Source organism: Tiliqua scincoides, chromosome 2, assembly GCF_035046505.1.
Source record: "Tiliqua scincoides isolate rTilSci1 chromosome 2, rTilSci1.hap2, whole genome shotgun sequence".
Taxonomy (NCBI): Eukaryota; Metazoa; Chordata; class Lepidosauria; order Squamata; family Scincidae; genus Tiliqua; species Tiliqua scincoides.
The window spans coordinates 106,160,846-106,173,214 of NC_089822.1; the positions used below are offsets into that span (position 1 = coordinate 106,160,846).

At 44.0% G+C, this 12,369-nt stretch overlaps 1 protein-coding gene across 1 annotated transcript in view; it reads left to right on the forward strand.

Moving 5' to 3' along the window:
• The window catches only part of HGD (homogentisate 1,2-dioxygenase), a 28,135-nt gene extending 15,766 nt beyond the window's left edge, over window positions 1-12,369 (forward strand). The window contains exons 5-14 of the mRNA XM_066616611.1: window positions 469-528; window positions 3,066-3,157; window positions 3,936-3,970; window positions 6,020-6,099; window positions 7,740-7,839; window positions 8,003-8,127; window positions 9,688-9,792; window positions 11,140-11,266; window positions 11,511-11,692; window positions 12,244-12,369. Coding sequence (XP_066472708.1) covers window positions 469-528; window positions 3,066-3,157; window positions 3,936-3,970; window positions 6,020-6,099; window positions 7,740-7,839; window positions 8,003-8,127; window positions 9,688-9,792; window positions 11,140-11,266; window positions 11,511-11,692; window positions 12,244-12,369 — 1,032 coding nt within the window. The remainder of the gene's footprint in view (window positions 1-468; window positions 529-3,065; window positions 3,158-3,935; window positions 3,971-6,019; window positions 6,100-7,739; window positions 7,840-8,002; window positions 8,128-9,687; window positions 9,793-11,139; window positions 11,267-11,510; window positions 11,693-12,243) is intronic.

Consider the following 12,369-nt stretch of genomic DNA (forward strand, 5'->3'; position numbering starts at 1 on the left):
GGTTACAGGAAGGGACGAAGGCCCAAATGCTAACCAACTTTCCAGCACTGGCATTGCAGTGCCAATGGGACATGAGCTACATCCTGCAGTTGAGTGGCACTCATGGAGGCCTCATCAAAATAAGGGAATGCTTGTTGCCTTACCTTGGAGCTGCATTGCCATTATGACGATGCTGGAAAGTAGATTGGGATTGTGCCCTATGGGCACAAATCTATGCTTGTCTACTTAGAAGTAAGTCCCATTATCTTCAGTGGGGCTTACTCTCAGGAAAGCAGCCTATATGGAACCATCTTGACTATGGAGTGGGATGTAGAACTGTATCTGTTCTTGGAAGATGGAACAATTATTTATTATTCTTAAACATTTCTAGGCCATTGAAAGGGCCACCAATGCAGCTTACAATAACTAAAATAGTAATTTATACTAAAATAATAATTTTTCCACTTATTTTTTTCTGTTTCATTCTAGCTGCGATGGAAACCTTTTGAGATACCAACAGCCTCTCAGAGAAAGCAGGACTTTGTAACTGTAAGTTAAGACACAGAAGCATTCAGGCACTTCTGAATTATTCTTTTCCATGGAATAAGGAATGGTGCTCTACATTTTGTACTTGAGGGTACATGATTATTTTGCTCCCAAGTCACAGTTTGCTTCCACATTATCCCTTTTCTCTGGAATTGCCATTCTTGACTCACTCCCTTTTCACAGCTAATTTAAAAGGCCTTGTTTCAGTCCAGTGAAATTTTTTTCTGGTGTGGTCCTGTATTCTTTCAGACCTGGGGGTGGGGGGAGCAATGAAAAGATGCTTTGGACATTCACCAATAATCCCTCAGCTGTGATCAACAGGAAGCAATAAAATGGGCAGGACTTGCAATAAAGGATCCCTGGTACTGGACAGCATATTTACTAACGGGCACTTTATGAATAAAATTATAGAAAGATATTGACCATGGAGAATGGCATTGCTGAATAACATAGCAGTGTGTGAAGTGCTGTATGGCACCTCCGTTTTATTGCTGCTTCCATCAAATTGCAGGAGAGCAATGTCTCAGCCATGTGAAAGGACTCTAGAGCAGAAGCAACCAGAATGTGATTTCAATCAGTGAAAGAAAGCACAATAACAATAACTGCTGTATTGTAAATCCTGTACATAAATAATGCACACGCCTTGTGGCTAACATGATCAATTCTATTCATCATCCTGAAGGAACTAGAAAGGTGGGGAGGGGGGGACACGGACAACCTAGACTGACTTCCAGTGGAACTGGCAGAAGATCATTGCTGTACATTACAGCAACATGTAGTTGCTGGCTACATGAGGAAGAGATCTTTTGCCTTATTTCTTTTCCCCCCAAATGTTGCTTGGTATTTAACAATGATGAGAGAGACTTAAAGATGTAACACAGGCAGATTTATGTGGGCGGGGATAAACGTTCAATAAGATGGAGGAGAGAAAAGCAGACAATGCAATAAAACAAATAAAATATCTGAAACATACAGCTGAGAATCTCAGCAGCAAGAGTTATAAGGTAGGATAAAGCTGCAAGGTAAATGCCTACCTTCCTGAAAGGGGAAGGAAGTAAACCTGGAGGGGCAAAATGGAGGAGAGGGATCTGGTGGAGAGCATTTGTGGAGAGCAGGGAAATAGGAGCAAGGAGACAGGAGAGAGAAAGAAGGGTTTCAGGTGCCCAGGAGGGGAGAGTGAGAAGTTAGGGTGCCCAGGAGGGGAGATTGAGAAGAAGAAGACAGAAGATCAATGTGAGATGTGGAGACAAGGTGCTGTCTTGGCTGTCTGTAATTTGGAGACAGATTTCATACCAAGTAGTTGGCAACCTTCAGTCTCGAAAGACTATGATATCGTGCTCTGAATGGTGGTTCTGGAACAGCGTCTAGTGTGGCTAAAGAGGCCGATTCGGGAGTGACAATCCCTTCCACACTGGGAACAAGTGCAGTCTGTCCCTGGACTGTCTCCCTGGCTATGGGCCTTCCTTCTTTGCCTCTTTGCCTCAGTCTGTTGGCCAAGTGTCTCTCCAAACTGGAAGAGGCCATGCAGCACAGCCTGCCTCCAAGCGGGCCGCTCAGAGACCAGGGTTTCCCACCTGTTGAGGTCCATTCCTAAGGCCTTCAGATCCCTCTTGCAGATATCCTTGTATCGCAGCTGTGGTCTACCTGTAGGGCGCTTTCCATGCACGAGTTCTCCATAGAGGAGATCCTTTGGGATCTGGCCATCATCCATTCTCACGACATGACCGAGCCAATGCAGGCGTCTCTGTTTCAGCAGTGCATACACGCTAGCGATTCCAGCTCGTTCCAGGACTGTGTTGTTTGGAATGTTGTCCTGCCAGGTGATGCCGAGGAGGCGTCAGAGGCAGCACATGTGGAAAGCGTTCAGTTTCCTCTCCTGTTGTGAGCGAAGAGTCCATGACTCGCTGTAGTACAGAAGTGCACTCAGGACGCAAGCTATCCCAAGTGACCTAAGCCTGATTTATTCCACTAAAGATCACCAAAATGGGGAGCTTGCTCCCTGCCATATGACATTCTTTGCCAATACAGCAATTCCCCTGATATGGGAGCTTGGCAGGGAGAGGTGGTCTCTATTCCCATTCGGACAAAAGCCACCAAGTGGTCTACTGTTCTGATGGGTGAAGAGATTTATATACTGTCCAAGCAGCCTTGAGGAAAGAATCTCATGGGTGAGAAAGAGATTTCATCACTCTCACAGAAGTCACAGTTATGCCAGTAGCTCCTAGATGCAGATGGGATGGTTTCATCCAAGGTGCAACTACTTAGTAATCCCCAGGAGCCTTCTCCATGTAAACAAAGTAGAGAAAGGATGGAAACTAGGCAGAAACAAAGTTGTTCTTTTGGATCTAGTTGGGAGCCTCAAACTCTGGCACTTGTCCTGGACCAGGGACAGATATGCTTCTCTAAGGGTAGAGATTTTGTTATTAGAATGAGACCAGCCAGAGGGCACTCCTGTAAAGGAACTTGCTGTTTAAGTTAACTTTTCAAACTTGTATTTCATTCCATAAATGTACGTTAAATGTTCCTGTTTCTTTCCATAGGGATTTTACACTGTATGTGGATCTGGTGAACCGAAGTCCCGGAATGGGCTTGCAATCCATATCTTCAGCTGTAATACTTCCATGATTAACAGGTCTGTGAGTTATGAGGCAATCAAGTTTGTCAACGGTTCTGATGGTGTTATTATTAATAATAATAACTAATAAAATAGTCCTGTCTGACACCAACGATGGTTTAGCTGCAGTTTATTCTGTGGCTCGCTGAGAATCATAGCAGGTATTGCCTCTAGTATCTTAATTATCCATTGAAATTTGATAGCTGTGAAGCAACCCTCCTTCCCTTTCCATCTTCCCCAACCCCACCCCCAATCAACAGAGACCCATAGTTGTTGCAAATGTCGCTAAAGTGCTTTGAAGATGTACATATGATAATGGGGAGCAAGCAAAATTATTTCCCAGTATTTTCACCGTGCCCCATCCAGTTCCTGTCTCCCAAATGTCTCAAACTTCATAGACTATTGCTGACCATCATTAAAGATGTTCAGGTGCCTTCAATTCTTTTGTAAAAAGAGCCCCAAATGATCTGTTTACTTGAGCTTGACTTGAGAGTAAATTTCATTTTAAAAAATTGGACTCTTTTCAGAATCTAGGTTTAGAATCAAGGCATTATATTTATATTCTACCCTTCCTCCAAGCAGCTCAGGGAAGTGTACACGGCCCACTCTTTATTCTCACCACAGCCCTGTGAGGTAAGTTAGCATGAGGCATAGTGTCAGGCCAAGATCACCCAATGAGTTTCATGACCAAGTAGGGATTTGCATCCTAGTTCACTATACCACAGTGAACCTTCAGGGTTACATGTTAGGTCCTTACATTTTGTAAGATCAGCAGCCACTTCTTGTTTTTCCACAGATGCTTTTACAATTCGGATGGGGACTTGTTGATTGGTGAGTTGCGACTTTCACCTTTTACTACTTTGATACTTTCTGGATTGCTCTGTTTTTAAGTCTGGAACATTAACACAAACATGGTTAATAGGCAAGAGTAAAATTAGATTAATAATGGAATCACACTGGAAAGTATGGAAAGACCACCTAGCTCAGATCATTGTCCTGGAGTAAGAGTTTGAACATACTAAATCTTTCAAATTCATCCAGTGCATTATTCTCCTTGTACAAGTACACTGGAGAATGCTAATCATGACGTGTGATAGTCTGTGATAGAATGTGATATGTGATGTGATGTGATGTGATATGACATGTGATAGAATGTGTCCAAACATTTTGACAGAAGGGCTGCATCATCTCTCTGACACTGTGTAGTGGGCCGGGAAAAAAGAATTAATTTACATTTAAAATTTGAATAAATTTACATAAATGAATATATTAGAGATAGGACTTATATGAATGAATGAAGGTCTTGCAGTAGCTCAAGGCCTATAAAAGGCCTGTCTTGCACAAAGCAAGGCCAGGCTTTCCTTTGCTGCCACTGCTGCATCACAGACGTGAAACAGCAAGCAGTGGAGGGAGCCATCGTCCCACAGCTCAGGTGAGAGGTTGAACAGTCGTCCTCACACTGAGAGCAGTTACATTGGGCCAGCACAGACTCCAGCAAGTCGCTGGAGGGCCAGAGGCTCAATGGAGACTGGGGGCTCCCCGTGGGCCAGAGTGGGAGCCCCTGAGGGCTGCAAGTGGCCACAGGCTCGGGGTTTGGGCACCCCTGTCTAGAACACGGGTGTCCAAAGAATCTCCCAAAAGCAGGGCTGTTCTAGCAAATCTATCCCGGGGGGTTAAAAGGAAAAGGGGAGGAAAACAGTAAATGTATAAATCTGTGAAAAAGAGAGGGAAGAACAGATGTGCTAGTTAAAATGTGCATTTATGACACGTTCTTTGCATCTAATGTGTTTCAAAGGTTCTTCTACACAGCTGATATGTTGCAGAAGGAAAAGGTATAGATGTTTTTTGGAATCAAAGACACTCATCACAATATGATCTGTTCTCTTCGGAGTGGATATTGATGTTATTACTCTCCAAGAGAAAAAAGCATATTGTGAGGAGTCTCTTTGGTTTGAATAAATTTATTGTTTTTCCTTCAGCCAAACTATTGCCCCTGTAGGAGTATGTTTCATTTGAAATTGTCATAAATAAAAGTTTTTTTCAGCACCTCAAAACTTCCTCATCTTTTTCATGGGAATATTCCTTCCCAATCTCAGGTATGGTGATTTCTTAACTGGAAAGGAATATGAGGCAAAATTTATCCAACAGCAACTTTGAGAACATTTTTTTTTCTTTGCCCCATCTTGCATCCCATCTTTACTTGCAACAATTTCAAATGCTCTCTGACCCTCATGGTTCACCTGAATCTGGGTCCCGAGGTTGTCCCATTAATCTGTCTTGCATCTCAGCTTTGGTCTGTAGGACTGGACCAGTGGGTGTTTTACATGATAATTTCATCGAAATAATATCATATTTACAGACTGTCATCATTTCCATGGGGTGGCCTGTAGGTTTGGATCACCTGCCTGTCACTTTGGATTCAACAGTAATATCCATAGCTGTGGGGATACGCCCCATGGCCCATAACAAGCATCATTCTTCGTCAGTTTCCTTCTGTTCTGCTTCATCTCCTTGTTCCTGAAGACTCCATCTTCATGGAGTTTTGGTTGCTTTAGAGGAGTTAAATTACAAGAGGCCTATTGGGAGGTTGGATGACACTTTGTATTGAGTGAACAACCTCCTTATTAAAAAGAGTATCAAGGGTTGTAAGATTGTAGTTTCAATGTGTTCCTTTCCCTCTGACCTCCCACTTTGATTTAAAAAAAATGACATATCTAACCCTTGCAAGAGAAAGCTGCAGGATATTGCAGAAGTAGTTATAAGTAACCCAGCAGTAGACAGAGATGAATGAATTTGTGATTCATTCTTCTAAGCCATATTGTTAGGAGTAGAACACACCTCAGTCCTTCAGAGTATTCTGCTTGTTCTTCTTTTCTCTAGTACCACAGCAAGGAAAACTGCTCATCACTACAGAGTTTGGCAAGTTGCTGGTGGAACCAAATGAGATCTGTGTCATTCAGGTAAGCACTGGACAGTATAGCACTTGGACACCACCCCTCTCTCCCATTTCTTTGTTGCATCTGATCTTCCTAAAAGATCTTGTTGTAGCAGTATCTTCCAATACCATTATGGTTAATTGTATTGTGGATCTATGTTGTGGGCCTCCTGTAGGGTCCTAATACACAACGATTGGTCACTTGAAGTCCCTTCAGACATTGCTTGCTATACCATAGCTGCCGCTTTGTAGTCCCATACTACCCTAATAGTGTCCTTCAGTCAATATAATGAATTTCTACTATTCCTTTGTGGAGATGTTGGTATTAGACTGGCCCTAGAGGCTGGCCCTCACCTGTATCAGAAGCATCATCCAGTGAGGATGCAATTGGCTCTACAGTGCATAAGCTCATCTGAGTGTGCCTCCACATCACAGTGCATAGACTTCCCTTGCTGGCTCACGACATGATTCTGTGAAGAAAGAAAACTGTGTCTTGTTATTTCTAGTTGTTTGAATTCACAGTAGAGGATGTAATTGCATAGTCATGTGTGCATCTTGCCTCAGTTTCTGACTGGATTTCCCTCAGACCAGTTATATAAGTGAGATTACAGCCATATTAAGTGCAGAAAAGTCTGTCCTGAATCTGTCGGAACCAACATTATTTTAGCACTTTTACTTCTTTAAATGTGGTGCAGCTTTGTGGCCATCATAGTAAGACTTTCCGCACTCTTATAATTCCTTGTGTCCAAACATTTGGGCTATCATGTAATTTGATTTCATGAACAAAGCAGAATGTGCTCACTTATGAGTGCAAGCAAAGAGCCCCGGCATACAATGCAGTGTTTGAGGTGATATGATGAGTGGAATTCTTTCCTTTGCATTGTAGAATGGTGCAAGGATGTCCTACACTGTATTTCTAGAGCAGTGATTCTCAAACTGTGGGTCACAACCTAATTTTTGGTGGGCAATGGCTCCAGCGCAACCTGGAAGCTGCATGACATTCTGGGCCTTATGGCTTCTGGGTAATGCCTGTGTGCAACCCACTTCGTAGGCCACATCACATTCCAGAATGCCTTGTGGCCTTGCATTCTGGGGCATGACCTGAAAGCTGCAAAGCATACTGGGTTGTAACGCAGCCACCAGCCGATGAAGGGGTTCATGGTGGTAGAAGGTTTGAGAACTGCTGTTCTAGAGCAAGCCAATTAGTATGTTATTTTCAAGTTATTGTGGCAAGCCCCATATCCCTCATTTGAGTTGTGTCATGAGCCCAATCTCCCTCTTTAAACTATACTCACACACCTTCTACATACACTATTATGGGGCTGCACTGTTTGTACATTGTGAAAACAATTGCAATGTGTTGTTGGGCTCTTCTCTCAAGACAATTCTCATCTTTGAATTAGAAAGACCACTAATATTTTGGAATGATGCCAGGGACTCCAGTTTTTTTCAAGGCTATAGTTAAACAACACGAACTACATCATGTTTGTGGTCTGACTATCTTGATATGTCCTTGGCAGGAAATCTGTATTGTGCTTCTCAACTGATCTCAGGTGGACCTCACTGAAGTGTATGGGCCTTGACACCTCCTTAGGCCTCTTCAGTGCCAATCTCTTTGATCTGAAAGGCAAATCCTAATGTTTGTTTTTGTGTGTTATCTCCCAGGAAGGAATGCGTTTCAGTGTGGAAGTGTTTGGGGAAACTCGGGGTTATATCTTGGAAATATACGGAGTACATTTTGAGCTTCCTGACCTGGGACCAATTGGTAATGACCTTTATACAGTAAAATCTAAATATACAGTATTGAACAGAGTGTTTTCATCTGGAATAGAGAAGCTCTTTTGATGCTATCCAAGAGTACTGCTAACCCCAGTACTCAAATACATAATTGGTTCCAAAGAACTGATGGTTGCTTCTTTCTGTCCTAGGAGCCAATGGCTTGGCAAATCCAAGGGATTTCCTTGTGCCAGTTGCTTGGTATGAAGATCGTCAAGTAGATGAGGGTTACACAGTCATCAACAAGTATCAGGGCAAACTCTTTGCAGCACAGCAGGTAGGAGAATTCGAATAATCTGTTTAGCGAAGTTCTTCATTCTCTAAAGATTAACTGTGAAGGGTTTGGATATTTTATACACAATACAAATTCAAATGATACTGTACACTACAAAGGCCACAGCACTGGCTTTTGTTCTAGTGAGGAAAGCATGGAAAAGGGGCTGTAGTTCAGTGATGGACGATGTGCTTTGTATGCAGAATATCCCCAGTTCAATCCCTTTCGTTTCCAGGGTAGGACAGAGAATTCCCTAGAAAACCACTGCCTGTCAGAGCTGCCAATATTGAGCTAGATCATGGGTTCCCAAAGTGTGCATTGTGACTCCTTAGGGTGTTGCAGCACACTCACAGGGCACCACAGGATGTCCTTGCTGGCTCCTCCAACCTTTTCTTCCATGTGGTGCCATCTTGGATCTTGCAAAATCTTGCAAGATAAAGATGGCGGTGCCCAAATCTCATGAGATTGGGTGCTGCCATCTTGAATCTTGCAAGATTTTGAGATCCAAGATGACGGTGCCCCACTGAGTTTGGAAGAAGAGCCTGTGGGGGTGTCATGTCCTAGGTAATTTAGGGAACCACTCAGCTAGATGGACCAATGGTCAGACTCAGCTTAAGGCAGCATCTATAAAATTCTGTTCTTCTATTGAACGGGGATGTGCATGCCCTCCTGAAGCACAACTGACAATTTTTGAGGGAGAGTCTGTGAAATAAAATTCTGGTGGTTGGGCGGGTGAAGGAAAGAGCACTGCAGAGCACTAACTGGACTTGGAGTGAGCTGGATGAATCACCGACAAGGGCCACTCAAGGCTCCAGCAACTTCAGAAAGTTTGGTTCCTGCTTATGTATTGATTGTATGGAACACCCACCCCCTTAAACTACCTGAAACCAGGAGCTCTTGCTTGAGACCCCTGGAGGGACATAGAAAGAAGCTCCTCACTCAATCGAAGGTTGGAAAACTGGAAAACCTTTTTGATCTCTATGGGAGCCCTGCCCAGCTGAAAGGGCTTATTCAACTGGGCAGAGGAAACCGGAACATGTGTTCCGATAAGCTAACATGTGTTGCTTATCAAGTGTTTTCCTAGCATGAACAGATTCTCAGACAGATGCCAATCACATGCTGAAAAGCAGCATAGTTGCCCAGTCAACAGTTCTTGTACCCAACCACCCAAATGTTAGCATGTGCTTTGTGGAGCTGCTGATACTGAAATGCTGCAAGGATCATCCCAGAGGCATATGTGCACGGTTCAGCTCTATGTCCTTGACCCATTCGCCACTCCCCATCTTGATGAAAGTGCACATTCCTGTCTGAGGAACGCATTCTCATCACAAACCATACACTCCTGCTTCAGGACCTGGAATGGCTGTTGTCATCATAAAAGCAGTGTGCTAAATGCATCTGAGGAAACTCACCCCTGGAACTAGGTTAAATACACACCTGTGTGCTGGTTTATGTATGTATGTGTAATATAATGGAAAGTATTTGCAGTTTGTTTGGGTTTTATGTTACATATTTTCTGATCTCCCCAGCCATTAAACACTTTCCACCTGTGCTCTTTTATAGGGATGCTCTCCATTCAATGTTGTAGCCTGGCATGGGAACTACACCCCATACAAATACAACCTCAATAATTTCATGGTCATCAATTCTGTGGCTTTCGACCATGCAGTAAGTGGCTAAAGAACTTTGTAGGCTAAGACCCTACGCTGAGGCATGATTGAAACTTACCCTGCAGGCAATAAGATTTATTTTTTCATATTTTTAATACCACCCTTCCTCCAATGGGCTAAAAGCTGATAGGCTGAGAGATAGTGACAGGCCCAAGTCACCCAGGAAGCTATATGGCTGAGCAGGAATTTGAACTGGTGGCGCCGGCCAAATCATGACCTTATTCCTGGGCCCAGTCTGCCGTCATTGCTCAACGTGGACTTGCGTTAATCCAAGTTGACCCATGGCAGCAGTGGGAGCTTACCCTTGGGAACAAATGTTCCTTTTCCACAAGGAAGCCTCAACATGCTGAAACTCCCCCGCAGAATACAGCAGACACTATGTTGGTACTGCTGCATCACCGCACAGGGAATTAGGATTGGGCTGTAAATCAAGCAGAGTCATGTAGCGAAAGACCCCTTTTTGGGACTGCTACCCAGTAATCCCGGTTAGTTTGCTGCTAATGAAGAAATGAGAGCAGAGGCAGTGAAACAAGCATGTACATCTCTTTTGGCTGTTTAGGTTCTAGACTTTGGAACAGAGAATCCTACAGCACGTGTGTGCATGAGACCTCAAGGCAATGGCCTACCTGAAGGGGAGGCAAGGGGGACAAATGCCCCGGGGCACAAGGCTGGGGAGGGGTTGGCACCATGCCACCATCCACTCCACCCAGGGCCTTTTGCCCAGAGGCATTCTGAAGACTTTCCCAGCCCTCAGAAGGCCTTCTAAGGGCATTAAAACGTCATTTCCGGTTTCCTCCATGAAACCGGAAGTGGTTTTTTCAGCCCTCCAAGGCCTTCACAAAAAGGTCTTCATGAAAGGAGGCCGGGGGTGACAGCACCCACTGATGGGGGGGGCCAGTAGCATGCGGTCTTGGACCCAGGAGCTACCGGGACAAGGATTGCCACTGCCTCAAGGTGTGGTGGACTCCATGTGACTGAGCAGACATATCCCCACAGGTCAAAGAGGACAAAGTAAAGATACAAGACAGGTAGCCTCTGAGTCATCTGCGTCTTGGACAATACACTGCCCCTTAGTCCTGCTGGTGGTATCATACCTACTTTCCAACAAGTAATGGGAAAAAGGCAGCTGTCAAGAACGTTACGATGTTATCCATGTTACAAGCACTGCTGGGGCCGCTGCCCAGGGAAGCAGGACAGAAAAGAGTTCAAGTAGAAGAGAAAAAGTCCTGCCACCACTGTCTCACATTTTGCAGAAAACTCTGTTAGTATTTTAAATCCTACCACAGGTGTGATTTTGGTTACAGTTCTCTTTAAATAATCAGTCCATTTTTTTCCCCTTTTGTAGGATCCTTCTATCTTCACTGTCTTGACTGCAAAGTCAGATCGTCCTGGGGTAGCAGTTGCTGATTTTGTTATATTCCCACCCCGGTGGGGGGTAACCAATCATACTTTTCGTCCACCTTATTACCACAGTACGTATGTCGCATACCACACTATCCTGAGAAAAGTTTTTGCATTATGCATGGTGCAAAGATTTCAGTTCTCCATGGAACAGTAAGGGATGCTGTATCTCATGGCATCTGCAAAGTAGTTCAGATCACTTCATTGCCATGACACTCTTGGCCCTCTGCAACCTTAACTGATTCACTCTCATGAGATCTGAAACAAGCTTTAGACTAGAGTAATTCTACTTATGTTCTATTTTTATTTCCTCAGGGAACTGCATGAGTGAGTTTATGGGCCTGATCAAAGGGAGTTATGAGGCCAAAGAACAGGGATTTCTTCCTGGAGGAGCTACACTGCACAGCATGATGACACCACATGGACCAGATGCTGAATGTTTTGAGAAGGCAAGCACAAGCAGACTGGAGCCAGAGAGAGTTGCAGAGGGAACTATGGTAAGGTGCTGTAGGTACTATGGAGCCTCAAATCTAAGTGACAAAGTGGTTCAATCAAGCAGCAGATCTATGGAAGAGGTGTTGTTGTTGTTGTTTTTAAAAAAGGCAAGTAACAGAGCCTGAGAGCCATCATAGAGTCACTCCTAGGTCTTCACATGGAAGATTGGAATTGGAAGATTAGAGCAGTAACAGATCTAGGTAGCTAGAGAAGGAGCCCTATTATCAAGAGGAGATAGCTTCTAACTAGGGATGTGAGATCTAGGGAGCTTCACGGATGGTGGCTGTCCAAAACTTGCTTGGGAAGAAGGGATGGTCCACTCATCACAAATCTGGATTATTAAAAGACACACAGGTAAAACAGGACTGTAATGATGGACATTTTGTCACTTGCTGAGCTAAGTATGACTTCCCTTGGATTCACTCCTTGATCAAAGGCATAAGAATCTGTCCAGCAACCAGCTATTAAAGCAGCTTGTATGTATGCATGCAGTGCAGCTGGCAACAGACTCCCCCTATTCCCACTCAATGTGTCTATGTGATTTTTCCAACAGGCCTTCATGTTCGAGACATCTTTTAGCTTGGCTGTCACCAAATGGGGGTTGAACACCTGTCTGGATAAGAACTACTACAAATGTTGGGAAGCCCTGAAGAGCCATTTTAATCCTAAGCACAAGTAA